We start from the raw sequence: 23,056 nt of genomic DNA, 5'->3' as shown, positions 1-23,056 counted from the left end.
AAATGTCACATTTTTGCGATTCGCATTTTGCGACTATATAGATAGCACGTTTCAACACATTCATTTTATTTAAAAAAACAAAACGAGATATTTTTTTGATTACATAACATCTCTGATAACACGCATTATCGCGCGTAGAAATGAAAAAATGCCGGACGATTATCAATCAATTATTGAGAAACAACAATTATCACAACAAGGTTCGGTGCCCACGTTTGTGAAGCAAAAATTGATTTTGGCGATGAATTGAAATTATCGATCGAGATATAATAACGTCGCGCGCGCGTGAACCGATAGCGAGACGCGATCGATCGCGTGTGAGAGGATCGATGGATCAGCTGATCCTCTCGCGCATTACGTGAGGAGAGCTCGCGGCCGCTTTCACTGCTACACTGCCACAGAAAAGAACGAAGGTAAACGCGCGCGGGTGTGTTTGCCAACGGTTTTGCGCGCGATTTATCTTCGCTTTGTCAGTTATTTATCATTTCGGGCCTCTCGGCGCACATTATCGCACCTTTTTGAGTACTCGATAAACGTTTTTGCATCTCGACAACAGGTGCGAAATATTTTTGGCCGACTTGTTAAACTCTTTCTTTTTCATATCTCATTACCTATATATTCGTCACATGAATTCGCGTATTAAATTAAAAAAAAAATATATATATATATTGGCGTCAAAGAAAAATCGCGAATCAATATTTGGATTATTTGCAGATTTATTTTGCGAACTATGTTGCTGTGAAATATTCACACGAGACTTGTATACGAGAGTTAGCACCCGTTTTTCGGTAAAAATAAAAAAGAAAAATACCGCGATAATCTAAAAACAACCTTCGAAACCGCGGAAACTAGAATGAGTTGACTAGTGAGTCACTTAAGCGATATAAACGCATCGCATGAATCGCTATTTGTGCGTGCTGACATAATCAAAAGTAATAATTACAACGTTAATACGTATAATGCCAACAATACATTCCTTTATTCGTTCTGCGATATATTTGCAATGGAGAAAATAATATTTCGCACTAGAACAACTCGAGAGTTGAATGCACATTTGGTTTTTCCACATATGTGGAAGTTCGTCAATTTGACGGATATTTGAAAAAAAAAAGTTCTATTTGTTATTCTTTTCAATGTTTTTAATGTTTATATGATTAATTTCTTTAATATTTGTAGAATTAATTACCGAAAAAACCTTCAGCTTTTAATATTTCACACTTACGATTTTTCCATGTTAAAATGAAAAACTACTCGCAACATTTTTCTCGTGCAAACAGAAACGTGCATTTTCGCGATCTGTCATTTTCATTCCAATTTGAGGTTGTTCTAGTGTTGAGCAAAGACAGAAAAGAGTAAAAACACAAAGCGCATCGTGAAACTTAAATTCGTTTAGCAAATGTCTTCCGAGAGTAATGTCACTTCAGTTTTATTTGCACCTCGGAGAGAGCGCGACTTTGTTTCGCTTCGAATTTATTTTAAAATACGAAAACCAAAGAACAAATTTTAGCGCAAACGTTGACATTTCTGTCTCCCGCGTTGGTTCGCGCACGTACCGCGAATTATTTTTGCGCGAAGAGAGTAAATCGGTTTCATCTTACGGCCTGAATTCAGGTCGTAAGTATATAGGGCAGGAAACCGATCGAATGCAGTAAGAAATCCGGAGCGCGAGAAAAACGTGAAAACTCGGTTGATTTGCAAACGATGTTGCTGGGACAACGGCAACTGTTAAAACACTGTTTAAAATTTAAACACTGAGACATTTAAAATTTATGAAATACATCACTCACTGTCCATTCCATTGAAAAAATCATTTTCTTCGGCAAACGTGTTAACACTAGAACAATCGAATCCGTCAGAATGACAGATTATTTATTTTAAATTACAGAAATGTTCGGAGTAGTTTTATCTTAACGAGAAAAAATTAAGTGAAGTATTAGAAATCTCTGTGACTGTTTTTGACGATTAATTATTTAAACAAAAATTTATTAAAAGAAAAATAATAACGAATAAAATGTTTTTTAAATATCCGTCACTTGACGAATGTTATGAAATTAGATGTACATTTAACTCCGGTTGTGTTCTAGCGTTAAAACACTTACGTTGTGTAACATGTTTTGCACGTGTTTAAATTAAATCTAACAATTATAATAAAAGAAACTAATAATAAGAGTTTCTGAAGTTATGAAAAATTATCGTACACTGTGTTTCGAGACTTATTATTCCATCAGAGAACGTGAACTTATTTGTATACACAACGGAACATTTCCGCAAACAGAAATTCTTAAGAAACATCAATAAAAGGAAAATACTGTTCTCTCATAACAAAGACAAAATTTACAAAGATGATAATGAAAGAATTACAAAGATCAAAGATGTTTTTTCACTTGGTGTCGCGATGGCGAATTGACAAACTGCTGTCCTGTCTACAAAAATTACAATCGCAAGAAAATCTCGCTGCTAATTTGATCTAAGGGCGCAATGGAATAGTCACCATAAACCACGGCAAAGTAGATCGAGGCCAAGGATCAGGGCTTTTAATCACTCACTAAACGAAGCGGTAACATCACGTTGTTACATCGTCGTCACTCGCGATTATTTTTTTTTGTTTTGTTTTTGACGTCACGTAATTTGCAAACCATCGCAAAAAGAAAAAGAAAATTATATCATTATCGGAACTCTTATTTATTCCGATCGGAGATCGGAAATAAATTTTAATGAAATTTTAATAAACTTATACACACAAATCTCGCATGCCCACACGCACTAACTCCAAACTGTGCTAACGGTCCGAACATAGTTTCCTGTCGGAATAATAAATAATTCAACGAAAACAAAGGCACAGCCGAAAACTTTCACGATATTCAATGTCTTCTTCTTCCTCTTGCTCAGAAAAAGTTCACGGCTGTCACGAGACATTTATGTGTCACCGCATATTAACGAACATTTCTATCAATAACAATCCGAACCTTATGTTTATTAATATTTGATTTTTTAACTCATTGTTACTATTTAAATTGTTATTAGTTTTCATTTATTTTCTCTTATATTCGCACACCGATAAATATCGTTCACACTGTACGGTGCGGGAGACGCGATTGCGGATTCGCGCGGAATCGAAGACGAAGACGGAGGAGAGCGCGCGAAGCCGAGCAGAGCGACATCCTTACTGGAGGCCGAGGAGAGAATACATTTGACCGCGCGACGGCCACACAACACCTGACACACTCGCGTGTGGGTGAGCCGTCCACGTGGACGCCAAGCCGGCGCGACGGCGAGTTGCCCGTTAGCCAGGTGGTGCGAAAAAAGAGAGGGAAAACACGCATATAGCGGCGGCGACCACAACAACGACGACGACGTCATGATCTCGTTGCGTAGGAGTGTTCATAGAGAGTAACATCGGTCCCCTTCATCTTTCAGTCGGTATTAAATGTCAGATATATCTCAGATGCCACGCTCAGATATTATCTCGTGTATATGTATATTCCTGCGTGTATTAACGCGTCAAATTGTTTGTCCGCGGCAATTTTTTAGCAGCGATTTAGTCGGAAACTTTACGCGCTAAATATCAGAATAATGGCAGCCGTCAAATGAAAGTCGTTTTTTTTTTTTTTAGCTTCGCGACTCTGTAAAGTATCTATATATACGGTCGGAGAGGCCTCATTTCAAAGTCGGTCGAAGGTTTTCGAATCGTCGATTCAAAGCGATTCAGTTTATTTGCATGACGCGTCCGGCGAATGAATATCGATAACACTTCGAAGTTGTGCCCGCTCGTCGCGGGTAGAGTCAGAAGCGGGTACGAACAGCTGATCGTTAAATGCCAGACTAAACAAATGTCAGCGAACAATGTAGCGATGTGTGTTTGCAACGAGAATTGATAACGGCACAAAAGAGACTCGCGCGACGCAAAAGTTCGTATTTACAAAGAGTAATCTATCGTTTGTAATAAGAAAAACAAGAAAACACAGAATCAGAATTTCACATTTGTATCAACACGAGCTAGAAATAGTCTCTTTGCGCGAATGACGCGTGAAATATCAAAACCGTAACTTCTAATTATTATTACTGCTACGAAGTGTCACTTAAAGTTTTCAGTAAGAAAACCCTGGTTAGAAAAATGCGTGCGGCAATATGTCAAGTGACATTTTGCTCCCTGAGAAAAGCTCGCGGGCGGTGACGCGCGATGCCTCTTTGTTAAAAATAAAAAAAAATGTTGGTTGGAAGAAGCATAATTGCTTGGAAAAAATTGTTGCGATCGTTAATAATAGCGTCTCGTATATCAAGAGGCACGGTAGTGCCTCGCGCCAAGTTCACGCGCGCGCAGTGCGCCCGAACTGTGCGAGGCACACCGTACCTCTATATACGCGAAAATGAAGAATTTTAGGAGTGGGGGAAAATTCAATCAGCAATATCTTAATACTGNTGTAGAAATAAAATGTTTTATATTAAAAATAAAATACATTTTTTAATAAATACTAGTTTGAGTTTAGAATTTTAATTTAAAGTATTACGTGTTGTGCGTGTACTTGGCGCACTTTTTTACCTTTTTTTAAAAAGGTAAGTTTTTTTCGGATATGATAATACATGAAAAATATACGATTCAATATAACGCTTGGCCCATTTATTATACCTCTCCTCGACAAAAAGGGGGAAACGTCAGAAAAGAAGAAAACTTCACGTGAAATATTGCTCTTCTTCTCGCAAAAAAAAAGAACGCGCTAAAATTCAGCGCGAAAACATTTTTCACGAGTAAAATAATCGAGAGATAATCGATGTGTTCTGGGAAGCAAAAAACTCAATTTCCTTCACGTTGATTAGAAAACAAATTCAAATTTCAAAACTCATCACTCTAACTGTAGGTATACGAGCGTTGTAATTGTGTACGTCGGTTATTTGAAAATTCAATCAGCTTTGAAAATATTTACCGTACACCACCATCTTTCGCGATTCCACATTTTCGGTTTTCTTCTTCTAAATAACTATTGCGTTTTTCCGCGAACGATGCGTCGTATTTATATAGTCACACCCAGATCAGTAGACAAAGAAATCGTCAGAAGTCTCGTGGTTGCGCGCTTGTCAGACCACTTGATGTATTATTTCGCTAATGATTTTGATGTATATACTAAGGAAAAGTCGTGTCATTCGGGTCGCGTGTTCTTCTGTTTACGTGCGTACTCGCGCAAATGTCGCCACGTGGTTTGTTGAGACGCGACGCGATTTGTCGAGGCGGCTTGCGAGCGGAAAACTGCGAAACACAATTTTCGCGCGAAACAAATCATTTCATCACATTGCTCTCACACACTGTGTGCATTTTGCAGAATTTTTTATGTCACGAATTTAAAAACAAAAAGTTAAATTAAAATTACAAATAATGTTTTCATTAAAACAAAAAATGAAATATTTTTCTCGCGCTCGTTTCGTGATAATTTACAATTATTTAAATTGTTTTCTCGCGTACAAACTGATAATTTTTGTACGCTATTTGTCATCTGCGACTGTTAATTTAACTCTGTCAATTCTAAAGTCTTTTTTCCTGAAAAACTACGCAAGTTCTACAATCGGCACGTACATCTTATAATAAATCGACATGCGGATAACAAGGCAAACAAACACGTGCCGCATCGGGATATGCATATTTGCGGGCGATCAATCTCATTGATCTACAATCGGCCGATACTGATGGAGCAAATACCAATCGCGTTATGCAAGTTTCTTGAAACTTGTCTGAGCTCTGTTTATGCAATCGATACACATCGCACGCGGCGCGCGTGTTGCGGGTTCCACGAGGACAATGCACCAATTTCGCGTTTCCCAAGTGAGCATTAGCTTAATTGAACGGTTTAAGTAAACCGCACGCTCTCGATTACAAGTTCTCCGTATAAACGCGAGTAGGTAGAAAGATATAAAGATAAGCGTTCCATAAATACGCCGGCGAAAAAATCAATTAAACTAATTGCGCACGAACGTATTATGTGATTTGAACGAAAGAAACGAAGATTTTTTTCTTGCTTGGCTATAAGTCGGCGAACAAAAGTGCGGTTTTGCGATATCAAACAGTGCCGATAAAATATACATACCTAATAATTGCGTCGTCTCTTTAGCAATGCGCGTTATCAAATTAGCACGATGTCGCTCAATCGAGCGGCAGAAATGCAATGAGCGACGTAATGTTTGACTTACCAATTAAATAAAAAAGCGTTTTTCCTTCGGAAATTCGATGCGGTCATGTATACAACAAATTGCTCGCTCTTGCACCTGTAAAGCATATAAAAAGAAAAACAAAGTAAAATAAATTACTTTTCAACAATTTCGTGAACATTCTTCACTTCTGTGTAAATAATTATAACTGTTTTTTATGTGTGTAGGTGTGTGCTCAAATGAAAAATTTGTATGACGCACACTTTCGACAACAATTTTGAAAATTGTCCCAAAAGTTCGCTCAACGTTAAAAAACATTTTACGAAATTAGAGAACACAAGTTTCATTTCTTACATCAATTAAATCACGGGTCACGCGAATTTCCATAATACTTTTTGAATTTTTTTCCAGTCATTCTCCCAGTCTGGGAAATGAAGTGTCATCAAAAATTCCCGTCATTATGTGTCATCGCGATACAAACGTGAGTACATAACAATGAACCGATAATATTGTTATTATTCGCTCTTAATCCAAACATCATATGAAGATTTACAAAAGACAAAAGCAACTGCGCCGGAAGTATACGCACACGCGTGTGCGTAAATACACACGCATGTGCTTATTTCCATCGCTTTAACACAAAGAGCCGTCGCGGAATGGAGATCCGCAGCCCTAACCTAACCTCACCTGGCAGGATTTCGTTGTCCTCTCGCGATCCTTCGACTTTTATACGCGACTCCGGTTCATTCGCGTAACACAGGCACTGTCCGTACGCGCGATCACATTTTTTTTTAACACGCGGCGAACAAAAAACAACAACGTACACACAATTATGTTCACACAAAGCGCGAATGATTTTTCTCCTGCGCTTCTTCCGTCCGCTTCGCTCGCTGCTTCTCACGGCTGGTGTCATCGTCGACCGCCGGGTGGCGCGCGCCGCGCCTCGATCAGCTGATCAGCCGCGCACGTGTGTCCAAGTGTCAAACGTGATCCGAATATGCGAACAATTTTCTCGAACACGTGCGTTTCTTAAGCCAGGAACATACGAAAAAACTTACGCATTAAGAAATTCGACCTATCACAGCATTNTGTCAAATGTAAACCGTGTCAAAAGAATGCCGGCTCGTGATTGGTTGATTTCCTCAATGAAATTTTTTCCCGTGTGTTTTCTCTACTTTAGCGTACACTAAATATAAATATATATTCAACGAGTAAATTGATGCGTGTGTATGTTTTTAGTTTTTGTTGTTGAAAAACCACTGAACAGTTTACAGCAAGATAAAAAAGAATATATGTTTCACGTTTAACAGTTCTTACTGCACTTTCTTCACATCCCGTGATTTATTATTATTCTATTGTTGTTTTTTAATAAAAAGCGCGTATTAAACATTCGCAATTTAAGTGCGAGGAAGTGTTTCTTTNAAATATTTGTTCTTGTTCCTGGTACATTATCTTTTCTCTTCGGAGGTACAACAATAGATATTTTATACATAACCTCTCAAATGAGATACGCCAAATACTGACCCGTTTTAGAAAGGAATTGAAGACGTATTTTATGCGTGAACTTTCTGAAAAAAAAGGTGGGAAATTAATTTCTAGAAATCATGTCGACAACGGTAACATTGCCTCAGAAGAAGTTTTACAGACAACGTGCGCACTCTAATCCGATAGCCGATCATTGCATAGACTAGTGAGNAAAATTTTAACANCATTTTCTTCAGCGTTTTATAGCGTTTTNAAGATAACTACNAAAATTATTTTGTATTCATTTNTACAGTCCCATTAAACCAGAGTTGATGGACTGGAGCNTCCTGTATCCGCAATATTTCTCCACCAAGCAAATGCGAGAACAACAAAAACAGGTGGAATTCGCGGACATTGGTTGCGGCTATGGAGGATTACTAGGTAATTATCATTTGTTTATACTTCTAATATTGACAAATAATCTCCTACTTGTCTAAAATACAATCTGTCTTTATAGTTACTTTGTCACCGATGTTTCCGGACAATCTCATACTTGGTATGGAAATCAGAGTAAAGGTATCCGACTTCGTTATGGATCGCATTGCCGCTTTGCGCTCGAAAAACCCCGGACAGTATCAGAACATCGCCTGCCTAAGAACAAACGCCATGAAGTACCTGCCGAATTACTTTCACAAAGGACAGGTGAAAGATAAGAATTGATTGATTAAAGTATAGAAGAGTTNCTATTTTATAAATTTATTTTGTTTTCAATCTGTATAGTTAAAGAAGATGTTTTTCCTGTATCCAGATCCACACTTCAAAAAGTCAAAGCACAAATGGAGAATAATAAGCAAGTCTCTCTTAGCAGAATACGCTTACGTATTGGCCGAGGGTGTAAGTTATTGTTTCATTTATATTGTATTTAATTAAGTTTTTAATTTGTGAAGATTACAATCCTTGTTCTCTCTTGTACAGGCTGTTGTATATACTATAACAGATGTAGAAGATTTGCACAACTGGATTGTTAAACATTTCCAAGAACATCCNTTGTTTGAGGAAGTTGCTAAAGAAGATCTGGTAAGTACAATTTTGTGTAATATTTGTATATTTTATTTTATATTTATGTATGATATTGTCATTTATAAGTGATCATTTTTTGTATTTAAACATTTTGATTATTTTTGCTACTACAGGTGGCAGATCCCGTGGTGGAAAAACTATATGAGAGCACAGAGGAAGGCCAAAAGGTAACTAGAAACAAGGGAGACAAATTCCTGGCTGTGTTTAAGAGAATCGCGGATCCTTACTTGGAATTGAGCAGCTAGCAGCGGCGATTGCTCTGTTATGTTAATATTTCATAATTAAAAAAAATAAGGACAGTAAGTGTTTCAGTTTTACGATTACACAGAAATTTTTGACGAACGTGCTAATGTCAAAGCAAAAGACACTTCATTGTCCTGAACAATCGCGAAGTTGAACTTTGTAAATCCTAAAATGGAATGTGTGTGAAAGTATCATTTAGCAAGTGTCTTTTGAAAATAAATTTGACATTTCTTAATACTTGGAATTTGTTTTCTTCTGCTCATACTAGATAGTAAATAGCTTTTATGACTGATGTCCATATCCTTAATCAACTGTATAGTCTTTAAAACGAACTCTTCATATATTATGAGTAACATCTAAAAAATACAATTGCCTGTCAACAAAACAGTTCGGTCAGCAAATATAGAGAGTCAAAAATAAAATATTTTACTTTTTCCATTATGCTGTTAATGCTCGCGGTGGCAAAATATACAATCGAGTTTTTTCCTTTCATAAAGTGCGTTTAAAAGCTTGGAACTTGTTCTCGGATTCAAAAAGATCTTCGTGTCTCCGTGTTGCAATCAGACGTGACGATCATCCCTGAGATCCAAATCTCATCTTGCTTCTTCCCCAACAATTTGTACCGCAGCTCCAGAATTATCCATTTCTTCTNTTCCAGCTGCGTTTCTGTATAATGATAAGAAATAAACAAAAAAAGTTAAAAGTGATGCAAACAGTCGTATCTCATACGTCGNAACGAGAGGCTGCGAGATTTTTCAACCAGCTAATAGGAACAGAGTTGCATTCTTTTGATGTTTCAAGTAGCGATCACCCCGAGGGATTGCGTTCGTTAGGAGCAGTTTGATAACAAAGAAACTCTTGTGTAACATCGTCGCAGGGTAATTGATGCGCAACGTTTCCGACGCTCCCGGTTGCAAATCTCGAAATAACTTATTGATCCTGTAAAGACGCAAGATACAAAGGTTGCGTAAATTACAAGAGTGNACGAAGGCGAAAATATCGAAGCCGATGAAATTTGACACACGTGTTCAGTCGCATCAGTCTCCAAAGTAAAGCTCTGCTTATTATCTAGGGACTGTGACATTGCATGTTTATTACCTGTTATTTACAATTGTTTACACACGCAAATTAATATACGTAATTAGTAAAATAAAAAAATATTAAACACATTGTGTGGGGCTAAAGATATATTTAAAAACCAGAAATAAGATAACTGTGTTTTATTGACCGAACATGTGGTAACGGACGACTGGATATTTATTTAAAAAAAAAAAAAAAAACAATTATTACATATGTAAATATTAAATATAATATATATTTTAAGTATTTTTAAAGATGTCTTTAAATATTTATAGTTTTTNTCTCTCTAACTCTTTTTACGTNTATAAATACTTTGTTATAATTATTTCTTTAATAAATATCCAGTGATATTTGTCCGTTTATGGTTGGGAGACACTTAGAAATGCTATTTACATCGCATCTGTATCTTCAAAGTGGGCAGTATACACAGACAGAGCAGTTTGCAGATATTCGTCGGCCACTGATCTGGAACTAACGCATCCGTGTCAGGACTTATTCAAGATATTGAACAAACAGTTCGCAATATCTCGGCGTGAAAAGTGTGACGAACAAGGCGATTCTTTTATTTTGTCTCACAAAAATGATATATGTGTTTGCTTCTATTCTAACGTTTCGCACCATCTGATTGGCCAATTACAGTAACTGCAAATCATCTTGTAAATGATATTTACGAAACTCGAGTTAAACGCGTGAAAGCTCAGTGTCTTCATTTTGTATTCTGAAATTGTGGACGTGCAAGCGTTGTTGTTTACTAAATTATTCCATTTTTAACTCAGTATAAATTATTCCATTTTTAATTCAGTATAAATATTTACAACTGAATTTTAATATTAGCTTAAAATTTCAAGGACTTCGTTTTGTAACGCAATTAAAATGTAGTCAATGTCAAGTTTATAATCGCGGTGTAAAATAGCTATATATATATTCTTGCGTAATAGTGTTGTTAGACGAAATCTCTCCGTTTTTACGTGGAACTCGAAGTTCTGATGCCACATCACAAATTCATTTCTAAAACAGTAGAAGGTATTCCTTAATTCTTTGCGCTTGTTAAAACAATTCAAGATGTAATCACATGTACTTTTGGTGACAAAACCTGATTTTTAACCGAAGATTGTGATTACAAATATACATTTGTACGTGCGCTGAAAAACGTGCGGAATATTACTCGACATACGATAAAGTAAATGTTTATCGTATGTCGAGTAATATTCCGCATAGAAAACTTCCGCAGCTGATGGGCAGCCTGGAAAAGTGAGCGCGAACGTCACGACATTCTGATAGCCGAAACTGACATTGCTCCGTGAATGTCTATGAAATACTCCGACTTCGCGTCACCGTTGAAACGTGTCGCTCTTGACACGACTGGTATATACGGGACTATAAATAACTATTAATTGCACACTGAGAAAAAAAAGTTGGTGAAGTAACAAAATAGTATTCGATTCAACTATATGCAGCGATCACGGGCTGTCAATAAAATATTGATTAATGTAAGAAGATATCATGTTTCAATAGATATAATAATTAGATTATACCGAAAGACAATTTAGTTGTTTTAACAAAATTATAATTTGCTTAAATACAGGTAATTGTGAATGTACAACACAATAGGACAACACAATATTTTGTCTGCTTATAAAAATAAGCAGTTTGATTAGATGAAATACTTAGTACAAAGAAATTCAGATTATATTCAATTAAAGTAAATGAGAATTGCCTATTTCATCTTTTTTAACAGTATCTTTTATTTGAAATTATCACAACTTATGTTCGACAAAACAATTCATGGTTTAGTGAATTAAATATGTTCATTACCACTATTGTTAATTCAACTTATACGAATTTGTTATCTTTATTACCATATGCTTGAATTAAAAAACCAAGTATTTCAGATAACAAACTGAAACTCAACTAAACGCATTTAGTTGAGTTAATAGTATTTTTTTCTCAGTGCAGCGTTAAGCAAACAGCGATTATGAAAATAACACCGATCAGGTGCATGAAGATGGATATATATGAAACACAGATTTTCTCGTCGCAATGATTTTCTTGCCGTTTTAATAAAAAAGTATCCAGTAAAAAAGTTTATTCGCGAGTTCCGTCGCAAATAAATTCTGTCGGGACTGAAGACAATCTCGTACAGAGCCGTCTCTCTCGCTGGTGCTTTTTTACAACGTCACGTGTTGTATTGAAAATTCCTTTGATATTTGTAAAATTTTGTGTTGTATTTTTTTGTATTGAGTAAATTTTTGTATCAAGGTTCAGAGAAATAAAGGAATAAAAAAATCTTTTTATTCATATATTATTTATATATAATACATATAACATTTTACTTTAATACGTTACCTCACACAAAAACTCTATTAGACATCTATAAGATATTGCACGGAGCTGTTGACGTCTAACGGATATCTAATGTAGTTTTCGTTCTGTGTGGGGATACAAAATATTATCTATATGTTGTTGTATAGTGATTCACAAACTTTTAAAAACTTTTAAATAATGTTGAGAGAAATGAGAAGATAAAAAAATAATTTAACGATTAGCACGATTGTTATAATTTACCTCGCTTCCGCCTGATCGTTATATCAGACCGTGATTAGCGAGACACACACAGTTTACGGAATCTTTTTCTTCCCCTCTACATTAGTCCGACCGAAGTCAATGTAGTTCCTCGTCAAAGAGATCGCAGGCAGATCTTTAATTGCGACCATAATGTCGCTCGCATGTATCCTTCGAAGTCAGTTTTTTGCTCCCGCAGGATAATTATAATAATGGTTCTGAATGTCGGCCTTACGTAATACCGAGCTACAGTAACATGCTGTACAGCTCGATGTAATAATCGGTTTCTGAAACGTGTTTCGGAAACTTCTGAATATGTATTCACCTGTGAAGGTTAGTAGAAACACATAAAAAAAAAACACACACAGAATGCAGAACGAAGAAATTCCCTAAGCAACGTGTTATTTTTGCGCATGTTATACCGCAAGAGATAAAATTTTTTCTATCCTTCAACGGGAATGAAAAAATATTGGCCTTTTCTCATTTACAAAAATAATACACATAGAATATAATTAATTACGAGTTGTGATTGGTTTATTGTTATTATAAATTATTCATACGGGAACTCCTGTCGATGCAAAAACTTCCAGTCGCGGCAAGAATTTATTCTGTTGCGAAGCGCGAAGTTTTTTCTTTACACCGCGCGCGTTTGATGACAAACATAATGAAGAAAAATACAAGTTTCTCATTTACACGACTCAGAATTGAACACGGCAGATTGTTTAGAATCCAACGTTCTCAGGCGCGAATGCGATGTATTTACAAGAACGCGGCTCCGCGATTCGTTTCTTCAACTTTGAACGATCTCTGCGCGACGAGATCATTGTCGAGCATAATGGTCGCCGTGACCGTGGAATCGTTAAACGTGCCCGATTCGTTTCTTCTTCTCGCGGTTCTTTACATGTGCAAACATCATTATTAAATCTTATTTGTCGACGAGGAAATCACGGATTCTATTGCAAAATTATTATCACACGTACATGCGCGTTAACGATCACGTTCGTAAACATTACGCCGATCTCAGATTACGGAAAGAACTATCGTATAGCCGGGTATAATGACTCACTTGCAGTTTGAATCATTTATTATGTTAGACAATATACATTACAGAGCGAAAAACTCATCAACGTGTGTTGTGAGAAGTTGCGGTTATCTCTCATTGCTTTTGTGTTTCTCAGCAGTAAGCTAATTTTACGATCGAAGAGAAAGGGTCAATCAACTTTCAGGAAAAACGTTCTCATTTTATATTTAATTGAAAAAAATATAAATTACTCGTGATTGTTATATTAGGAAAAAAACTGGACCAATACGAGTCCCAACTGAATTTTGAGGGTGTTACGATATTGTTGATAATTTATGAAATATGTAAAAAAAATTTAAGTTAATTAATTAATAAACTTATTATGATATTTTAATAATAAAAAATTTATATTTTGATCGAAAACGAAAAGATATGTACCGACGCACATTCCGCGGACTCTGGATTTCCGCGTGTTCACCGGGGCGGGATCAACGATCGTGAAATACTGATCTACGTTCGCGGAACGTGGCACGAAAAGCCAGTAATATTTATTGCGCATACATATATTTGGCCGGGCGACAGAATAATCCACGAATATAGTTGCGCAATTCGAAAACGTAGCCCGAGAGGAATTGATAATAGCGTCTCTGTTAGCTTCGTAAAACTGCTAGCGTCTAAAAACCGTCATTTTTAATTAATTAACATCCTCACTACTTGTCGTGTGACGATGAATTTTGACAATTATGTATAATCCGGAACACCAAATTGACTTTAATTATCTCGATCGACTTGACAGCCGTATCACCCACTTCAATTTTGCCGAACTCCGCGTCTTCGCATTCGGAATTACGTGATTCATCTCTCTTCCGTGTTCCGAATCACATCTCTCTAAAGTAATTAATTATTTCCTCGGAAAATTACGTCCGAGAGAGGCGACACGCACGCTTCACTCCGCAGAGTCAAATTCTTTCGAGGTTTCGATTCGAGAGAGCGATGTTTCGTCACTCGATTTATTGCACTCCCCACCATTCAAAATTTACGATTGTACCAAAAATCCATCGTACACGTGACGCGAACTATAGATTTTCAGATGGCGATAGTGATGAATTTTCGTGAGAATCATCGGCGCGTGTGCGTCATTGAATCATCAATGACGTACGTAGTTCCCGGGGAAAAAGCGGGGAATGATGTGACGCGCTCCGGTAATGTCGTTCTCAGTCACTCGCGGAGTTCGGTTTCGGAGTAATCGAGGAAGAACTGTCTCGCGCGTTGCGTGTACCGCCTGCGACTCTTCTCGCGTTCACGAAAAGAAATCTCGCGGAAAAGGACAGTCGTAAACGCGCGCGTTTCGTCATCGCGCGTAACAACGTACCTATCCTCGTTGGCTCCGTGTCGTTTGTCACGTCCTGCATGGCTTTGTGACACACGCGGACCGCAAATCGGTCGCGACGAAGAAGAAGAAGAAGAAATGGCTCGTCCGCGCCTCGTCTACCCGTTTATGATTGCGATCGTGATCGCGCACCTGTGCTCGTGCACGCGTTACAAATACACCGAGTGTAAGTTCGCGTATAATTCTCGCGAGAGAATAAAAACTACCACATTCTCTCGCGGCGATGTGACACTTAGTGTCGGTTGCGCTTTTTACTCTAACCTCAAATTCACTGTGTGAGTTATCCGTTATGTTTCCGTAGATTACCTCGAGAACGATAAGATCTGTCACATCTTGAACGAAAAGCGACAGCTCGACATACGCAACGGCGTCGCGGCGATTGTCAGCGTGAAACACATGTTTGACCGGTGGATGGTCAAGTCCGATCGCAATTGCACCTTCGTATTCAAGACTGAGAAAGGCGAGGGTCTGTTTGCAGTGATTCACAAGATGTTTTTGCGCACCAAAGGCGACAACTGTCTGGATTACATTCGGGTGAGCGCAACAGGGAATGAACTTGAATTCTCCTCGCGTTGCCAGAATTTTCCACGCGTTCCAACTTCGACATTGAGAGATTGTTTCGATGTTTGTTTATTCGTCACATGTGTTGTTTTGAAGACAATTGTTTAAAACGTATTCTCTTGGCAGACGCGATCAAAATACGTTCCTACGTATTTATGTAAGATTTCTACTCGTATTTGTTGTTTGAAGACTAAGCAGTCATCTTACGCTATCTTCTGTTTGAAAAGAATATATTTTGTCCATTCAATAAATAATGTTTGTGACTCTAACATCTTTGCCTACAACAGTATTTTGTGATGAGCAAACATATTAAAATGTACACATGTACATCTGTGAATGCTGCAGAGTTTTGCATTAATTGTGTGTACATTCGCCTACTTGCAAAACATTTTTAATTTTTTCTCGACATACAATATATATATCGCGTATTATGTCGTGTAGGAAAAACTAAAAATATTTTATCTACAGCTACATTTTAAATAAAAATGTGTCTCGATATGCTCAGATATGAAAATTCTATTTGTGTGTGTGTGTGCGTCGCACAATTGTTTTCTCTGCTCTCGTGACATTGCATTCTAACGTTTTTAAACTTTGTTTTTTCTTAGTTCAAAAAGAGCGACGGTCAATACACCAGCAAGTTCTGCGGAGAGATAGATCGCAGTCATACATATTCGTATCCAGTAGCCGATTCTTCTGTTTCGTTCGATGCGAACGATAATTACGACAAATTCACCGAATACGATCCTATTCGGAAAAAGTACATGATCTTTGAAGCAAAAGCTGCGATTGAAACTGAAATAGTAATCTCCAAGGAAGAAGTGCCCAGGGGATGGTCTCTGGACCTCACTATAATTTACACTCCTTACAAAAGTATGGGTGTGTTTCACTTGCACGCTCTTATGTCAAACAATACAAATTGCGTGTTTTTATTGACAATTTATTCGCAGGTTGCAATAAAGTCGATCTTAAGGAATACGCACCGGTAGGATTTGATATTTGCATCCGAAGAGAATACGTATGCGACAAGATGGCCAATTGTCCGCTAAACGTGTGCTCGGACGAGAGGAACTGCGAGTATTCCAACTTAGATCAATCCAAGGAAGACACTGCGACAAAAGTCACCGTGGGGGCAGTCACCACCATGATCCTGTGTTTCATCATCTTCGTCATGTGTCTTTGGATCTGCAAGAAGTCGCACAAGTTGTGCTGGTCGTCGGATTGCGCGGGTCCGAACGTTTGTTCACGACCGACCTCACTGTCGCAAGATGTAGAGGCGATTCCGAATTCAAATCGCGCAGTACCCACAGCCCCTATGCTGGAGGTGGCGGTATCCTCACCGGTCGTGGACAAGGATCTACCTCCCAGTTATGACTCGTTGTTCCCCGAACAAAGCAATCCTGCCAGAACGTAAGTGTTGGATATAATTCAGAGTTGGAAGCGCATTACAAACACGAAGTGTCCAAGTTGTATTGATTTTGATTTAGACTCGTAAGCGTGTTATAAAACACGCAAGACGTCTAATGTTTTAATTAGACGCTGTTGCGTGCACTCGGTGACGTAACTAGACCCTTTTCCTATATACACATGTGTATAAACACACTTGAAGTGTGAGCGGAGTTTTTGTTACAAATAAGACTTGTACAAATTAACTGAATATCATGCATCAAGTTATACATATAGCCGTAATAACTCGCGGCAGAAAAACGAATTTTACAAAAGCGGAGTTTTGCGATCGTTGTTCTTATAAATAAGTTTTAGCACGACAGACCTTGTCAAGGTGAATCTCATTTTTGTGATACCGGTTATTTTTACGCACGAACGATATCTTAGCAAATCAACAAATATCGTAGGTATAAATTTGAATTGATAATGCGGTTTTACTCTCATCCCTCCCTCTCACAATCAGAACGCTGCTACTTCACCGTCCATTTCTAGTTACGCCACCATACACTGTCGCATTAACACTAACTTGTTTCGTTGTTTCTTGTATACGTTAGTGAGATTACGAAAATGCAGCAAATTGATTAGCTAGATAAATTAAGTTGTTTCGTTGTTCTCATGTATGATATAACTTTAAGTTTGAATTTGAATGTTGTTTCACTTATTTTCGGATGGAGTATCGGAAAAAAATACTAAGACACAATGTATGATTTTAATTTTATTATAAGGATAACAAAAAAAAAAAAAACAAAATCTTTAAACGTCGTTAACAATCACAAAGATCGTCGATTTCTTGTATTTTATCAAGATCAAAGTATCATGTCGCAACACTTTGTTAGCTAAAAAACTTAAAGTTATATTTTGTTTAAGCTTTACTCATTTAAGTTATACACTGTCAATATTTGTAACACGTAGCGTTTTTCGACCGATGCGAATTGACTCGCTCTCGGAGCAATCAATAACGTCTCTTCGGCAAGAGATCAATATTTATTTGTCTAATCGACATGTAGGATGTCCTGTGAATCATCTCCAAATCCAACAAGATTGCGTGTGTTGTTCAGATGATCGTATATCAACAAGCCCCAAAGCGTACATCGGAAGTGTTAGATCCATCAGTGGTATCATTTCCGGCCTGATATACCTCTGTTACCGATTTCAATCCACTTTCCCAAGTCGTTGTGATAGCAGAAAATATTTCCATACTCGGTTCGGGTGTACGGATTGTACGCGGATTTGAATTTAAGTCGAGTGATGCCGAGCTCTCTTTTGAAAAATTCGTATAAAGTGCCAGTAAGATCGTTTAGCGTGATCGCCCATAACCGGCAACAACACCTTTCACTTGATGAAACTCGTCGTGATACGTCGCGCGTTTGAAGATCTTCTTGCGGATTACTCTGTCAAATGACGATTGGTCGATTTGCCAAATTGACGCAATTAATCGCTCTCGGAACGATTCAACTGAACTCGAAAACGCTAGATAGTGGGCATGGCGATTACAAATATTCTCGAAGTAAAAAAACACATCTGACTGGATTCATTGTGTTCATAGACATTCGCCGAAACGAATGGTGTGTGAACTGTATATCGTAGTATATTTTGATAAATATTTTACTTAGCTATACACGCAACGTATATATTTATAACAACTTTTATACGTATACACAAAGTATAAAACTGTTATAACAAATTATATATATGTATAAATATATATATATATATATATATATAAAATCCTATAGACGGCGCGTGTATATATTTTGGAAATTGAATGTTATACAAGTCTCTTTATAAAATCTTTGCAATAACATCTATGTAAATATCTAAATATACTTTGTGATAATAAAGATATATATATTATATACACTGTACATGTGTGTATGGATGAGAAATAGAATGTTTATTCCGCGTCTGCGATATCCTCGCGCACGGACGTGTGCTCGAGCAACCAAAGACAAGCGTTGATGACATGATCAATCTCAACTGGTCCGGTTGACAGAGGATGATTGTCCTCGTATACGAGCATTCTGCGAAAATATGCAAAATTGTTTGTTAATAACGACGCGCATTTTCAATCGTTGCCATAAAACGCATCCGACTGTGGCTTACTTGGTCTTCACATTGTTGATTTTGAGCCGTTGATACCACATCGTTCCCTGAGATGACGGCACTCGCAGATCTTTCGTCCCGATGCAGACCAAAGTTGGCGCCTTGACCTTGTCAGCGTGCACAATCGGCGAGCATTTCTTCATCTTCACGAACATATCAATCAACGTATTATTCGTCGGTTCGTCAGGACTGAGGACATTGTACGGATAACCCGCTTCTACGACGCACCTGCAATTAAGAAATTCACTTACGCTTAAATATACATTACAAATTTTGCAGACTCGTGTGAAAAGTATTGACACACACACACATTTATATTTATAAAAATCATATAAATATGCGCAAAGAAAAGTAAAAAACTGTATTTCAGTCAGGCTTAGACTAGTCGCAATTATGAAGTACATGAACGATCAAGCTTACATATTACGAAGAAACGCTATTTTCTCTTCCTTAGTCAGAGCATTGCGACTGAAATACAAATATTGGGATATTGAATGATTAGGACGTAAAAAAACATCGTTATCGAATATTAAATATTTTTACCAATCTGGTATGTCCGATGTACCGAACATGACGGAGATATCAATTACCGGGTTTCTGGCGACCACTGCTTTGAACATATCCTGAAACGAGAATCGAGTTGCAATTGACGCGCCACATTTGAATTGTTAAACTTGTTTTACGAACGATATTAATATATTTCTTTTACCGGAGCTTGCCCGCTCAAGTGCGTCACTAGAAATCCACCGTGAGATCCACCGTAAAGACCTATGCGGTCACGATCGAGCCAAGGGTATTTCTCGATCGCTTCTTCGGTAGCGGTTATACAGTCCTTCACATCCACGTCTCCTACTTTGCCCTGAAGATATTCCACGGTCGCACTGCCCATACCCGTGGAACCGCGATAATTCACCTGCACCACCGCGAAACCTGAAATCCCACGAGAATGTTCATATTGATAAGCGTATAAAATCAAGTTTCACACAGGGAAACGCGTTTTACATATTTATCACCTGCTTTCACGAAAAAGGAGTAATCCAATATATGTACGTTTGTGTAATTGCTATGAGGACCTCCGTGTGGCACAACTATGAAAGGTACAGACTTGGTTTTACCATTGTTTGGGCCAAAGTAAATGTAGTTGAATTGCTCTAAAACAAAAATCCATAATCCATGTTTAAGTAATTGACAGGAAACGAAATCGCCCATAAACAACGCAATCTTCTTACTTATGCTATCGTCGTTGTTGTAAATATATTCGTTAGGTTCGTATATGATTTCCTCGAAACCATCAATCTTCACTGGAGTTGAAATCGCAATTCTTGGAATATCGCCACTATCTGCCGCTCCAAGTTCAAAACGACCGACCATCAAGTTGGCTGGCTGTGTTAAGGAAATGTTCAGAAACGCGATCACATTCTCCTTCACGTCCAATACAACGAGACTGCTTCCGTCATTATTTATCTCGGTGACGTCTTTTGTTTCTATAAATAAAATTTATTTCTTCTGTGTAAACGTAATATAAATCTTAATTAATTAATAATTTTCATATTCTAGTTTTCTTACTTATATTCACAATGTACGAAACGATGTTGTTTCTTTGGGGGGTGCTGAAAAACAAATACTGAGAATCATCGCTCCAACAACGACGGGACAAACGACGATATATTCCGTAAAATTTCTTATTATTTTTAATTGTTTTACTCATCTCCACCACTTCCACGATTTCCTCGGTCTAGATATAAAGAACAATTCAATATTGAACTTTAACATACATAAATCTTTGCTCACTTAATTTTTCATTAAATTAATGTGAAATAACATATTACATGATTCTCTTTTCTCAAATCTCGCATCATGAGTTTGTGCGCGTTGTGATGCGGAACAGCACCAGCTTTTCTCTGCAGCCAGACGAGATAATTGCCATCTGGACTTATTCTGGGGCTCTGTACGGCACAATCATCATCGGATAATTTCTCTGTAAATGATAAAAGTTACATCAATTTCACTATTTTATTTTACATGTTTTCCACAGAAACACTGTTTTTTAAACTGCATCTTACGATATTCTCCGTTCCTCAATAAGAATATCCAGGAGTATCTATTAGTGCACGCAGTGAGGCCTAAGTATTGCGGTTCGTGTCTCCAGGCAACACCAATTACATCTTGATCTTTCGTCCACGTCACCTGCCCGGGCGAAAGATCGTCCGGTATTCCGGACAAAATAGTGATGCTATCCGTTGTGGTGTCAAGGACTGCAACAACTGGACGATGTTTGCCCACCAACTGCTCTCCCCAATGCGGCTTATAAATATATTCGTTGCCCTGAAATCAAGAAGGAGACTAAATAAAACAAAAAAACATTATGTACAGAGAGATACAGAACTGCAAATATTTAAACAAATAAAAAATATACCACTGATATCTCATCTTCCTTCTTCTCCTTATCTTTCTTATCTAATGGTTTTTGTTTGTAAAACGGTTCTGACTTGGGAAGCTTCTTTTCTGCCACGTATAGAAGTTTTGTGTCATCCGGAGACCATTCAAAAGAAGAAAATTCCACTGCACAAAAAAAGTTTGTGTATCAATACAAATTACTATACATATTTAAAAAAAACTTGGAAAATATATTTACTATCTGTATAAACATCGCCATGGACATCCAAAGCTGACAGATCATAATTTTTCATCAGATGTTCCTTATCCCAAATTTCTATAAACTGTTTTGTGGTGTTGTCAACAGTAGCTTGTCGCAGTATAGCTCTGTGTTCTTCATTCTTGGTCAGAGCAGACATAAGTCTAAATATTCAAAAAGAATTCAAGTAGATGTTTAAAAGCAAACAATATTTATGTTGAATGTTTTGCAAATGAACTACAACAAAATTACATACTCTGTGGTAACATCAATTGGGAATCCAGTCGCAGAGACTGAAGTCAAATCCGAACTCAAGTCATAATTCCGAAGAAAGGTCTGATTTGTCTTCCTCTCTAGATTCCTTTGTTTCCACACACTTTGTACGAATAGCTTCTTACTTGCAGTACCCTGAATTCTCGCAGAAACTAAATCTGGATATGCAGCTACTGATTTGTAGAGATCCACCAGTTTCTTCATCTGTGTATGTGTGTGTGTGACATAAATAGTGTATTTTACACATAATATTATTCAATTATTCTAAAAAGTAATAAATAAGAGAGCAATTCTTACAAAGAATTTATTACCAAAACAAATCCAACACCAACATACCTGTGCCGACATTTTGACTGTTGTAATGCCGCCGATGTTACAGCTAAATATATATCATATGCTGTTTAAACACGTTGAATATTCCTAACTGATAACAAAAAGATAAGTGACGTAAGTTTGTAAAGAAACATAAAAACAATCCCGTTATCTCAATTCGATGATATAGAGAATATATATCCAACACAATATCAAAACACAAAACGCGCGAATGCCCGCGAAACGAACATATGAAGGTTGAATGAACTTATTACAGACACTATAGGTCTGTTCTTTTTCAATACTTCGGATGCACTAGTTCACAGTCTATCTTTTTTTATCTATATTGAAAAAAAAAGATAGACTGTGAATTAGTGCAGCCAAAGTATGGAAAAAGAACAGACCTTATAATACATGTACACAACGCGTCACTGAATCGCGGAAAACGCGCGGGGATCGGAGGGCAAGCGGGGGGGTTGCTCGTAGCGCCAACGGGCGCCGTACGAACTAAGTAGTAGTCCACAACTACGTCGTGTCGATAATGTAACTATTCTTCTTTATTATTTTCTTCTCAAAACGTAAAACTATTGGCCATTTGCAGAATTGAATTCTGCGTTTGATAGATTTAAAACGTATGTGTTACAAGTAAGTTTATTAGTTTATTAAAAGAAAACGATAATGGAAAAACTGTCTTATATATAATCATCATTTTAAACTATAAATATAATTATTAATAAAAGTAGCGGACTTTTTG

The 23,056-nt window shown here is 37.3% G+C and overlaps 4 protein-coding genes and 1 long non-coding RNA gene across 11 annotated transcripts in view; 2 read left to right on the top strand and 3 right to left on the bottom strand.

Annotated features, from left to right (window-relative positions):
• Window positions 1-7,025, bottom strand: part of LOC109861332 (kinase D-interacting substrate of 220 kDa) — a 32,911-nt gene extending 25,886 nt beyond the window's left edge. Inside the window, exons 1-2 of one of the 2 annotated variants that reach the window (XM_020440935.1) lie at window positions 6,823-7,025; window positions 6,178-6,252 (exon numbers count right to left, since the gene is read on the bottom strand). Coding sequence is in view for 1 of the 2 variants with exons in the window: in XM_020440932.1 (XP_020296521.1) it covers window positions 4,923-4,952 (30 nt within the window). In the remaining variant the exon portion in view is untranslated. Of the gene's footprint in view, window positions 1-4,922; window positions 5,048-6,177; window positions 6,253-6,822 lie in introns of those variants that run through there. The other variant, XM_020440932.1, reaches the window with a different exon arrangement.
• Window positions 7,026-7,103: 78 nt separating this feature from the next.
• Window positions 7,104-9,159, top strand: LOC109861331 (tRNA (guanine-N(7)-)-methyltransferase). 3 transcript variants are annotated; one of them, XM_020440926.1, is made up of 7 exons: window positions 7,104-7,155; window positions 7,735-7,825; window positions 7,913-8,040; window positions 8,117-8,301; window positions 8,380-8,493; window positions 8,575-8,676; window positions 8,793-9,159. In XM_020440926.1, the coding sequence occupies exons 2-7, from the start codon at window positions 7,740-7,742 to the stop codon at window positions 8,922-8,924; spliced, it is 747 nt and encodes a 248-aa protein (XP_020296515.1). In that variant the 5' UTR covers window positions 7,104-7,155; window positions 7,735-7,739; the 3' UTR covers window positions 8,925-9,159. The 3 variants fall into 3 exon arrangements, with proteins under 3 accessions (XP_020296515.1, XP_020296514.1, XP_020296513.1); XM_020440925.1 differs by lacking the exon at window positions 7,104-7,155 and adding an exon at window positions 7,162-7,602; XM_020440924.1 differs by lacking the exon at window positions 7,104-7,155 and having other exon boundaries at window positions 7,162-7,825.
• A 3,188-nt stretch (window positions 9,160-12,347) lies between these two features.
• Window positions 12,348-14,515, bottom strand: LOC109861328. The gene is made up of 3 exons (XR_002250950.1): window positions 14,024-14,515; window positions 12,568-12,851; window positions 12,348-12,431 (listed from the first exon to the last, which is right to left on the bottom strand). It is a non-coding gene; the product is annotated as an uncharacterized LOC109861328 (long non-coding RNA).
• Window positions 14,516-14,733: 218 nt separating this feature from the next.
• On the top strand, window positions 14,734-17,666 carry LOC109861330. Of its 2 annotated transcripts, none has more exons than XM_020440922.1 (4): window positions 14,734-15,141; window positions 15,277-15,509; window positions 16,142-16,412; window positions 16,484-17,666. In XM_020440922.1, the coding sequence occupies exons 1-4, from the start codon at window positions 15,054-15,056 to the stop codon at window positions 16,945-16,947; spliced, it is 1,056 nt and encodes a 351-aa protein (XP_020296511.1). In that variant the 5' UTR covers window positions 14,734-15,053; the 3' UTR covers window positions 16,948-17,666. The 2 variants fall into 2 exon arrangements, with proteins under 2 accessions (XP_020296511.1, XP_020296512.1); XM_020440923.1 differs by having other exon boundaries at window positions 14,737-15,141; window positions 16,142-16,406.
• Window positions 17,667-18,697: 1,031 nt separating this feature from the next.
• On the bottom strand, window positions 18,698-22,577 carry LOC109861327 (acylamino-acid-releasing enzyme-like). 3 transcript variants are annotated; one of them, XM_020440915.1, is made up of 14 exons: window positions 22,327-22,577; window positions 21,974-22,194; window positions 21,718-21,881; window positions 21,499-21,644; window positions 21,146-21,407; window positions 20,912-21,060; window positions 20,649-20,817; window positions 20,312-20,566; window positions 20,096-20,233; window positions 19,792-20,012; window positions 19,626-19,705; window positions 19,503-19,550; window positions 19,083-19,310; window positions 18,698-19,000 (listed from the first exon to the last, which is right to left on the bottom strand). In XM_020440915.1, the coding sequence occupies exons 1-14, from the start codon at window positions 22,336-22,338 to the stop codon at window positions 18,874-18,876; spliced, it is 2,220 nt and encodes a 739-aa protein (XP_020296504.1). In that variant the 5' UTR covers window positions 22,339-22,577; the 3' UTR covers window positions 18,698-18,873. The 3 variants fall into 3 exon arrangements, with proteins under 3 accessions (XP_020296504.1, XP_020296505.1, XP_020296507.1); XM_020440916.1 differs by lacking the exon at window positions 22,327-22,577 and adding an exon at window positions 22,288-22,316; XM_020440918.1 differs by lacking the exon at window positions 19,503-19,550 and having other exon boundaries at window positions 18,699-19,000.
• Between the last annotated feature and the right edge of the window lie 479 nt (window positions 22,578-23,056).

Source organism: Pseudomyrmex gracilis, unplaced genomic scaffold, assembly GCF_002006095.1.
Source record: "Pseudomyrmex gracilis isolate BER0280 unplaced genomic scaffold, ASM200609v1 scaffold_692, whole genome shotgun sequence".
Taxonomy (NCBI): Eukaryota; Metazoa; Arthropoda; class Insecta; order Hymenoptera; family Formicidae; genus Pseudomyrmex; species Pseudomyrmex gracilis.
Note: the sequence above shows the minus strand (reverse complement) of the source record. Positions and strands in the feature narration are given on the sequence as shown.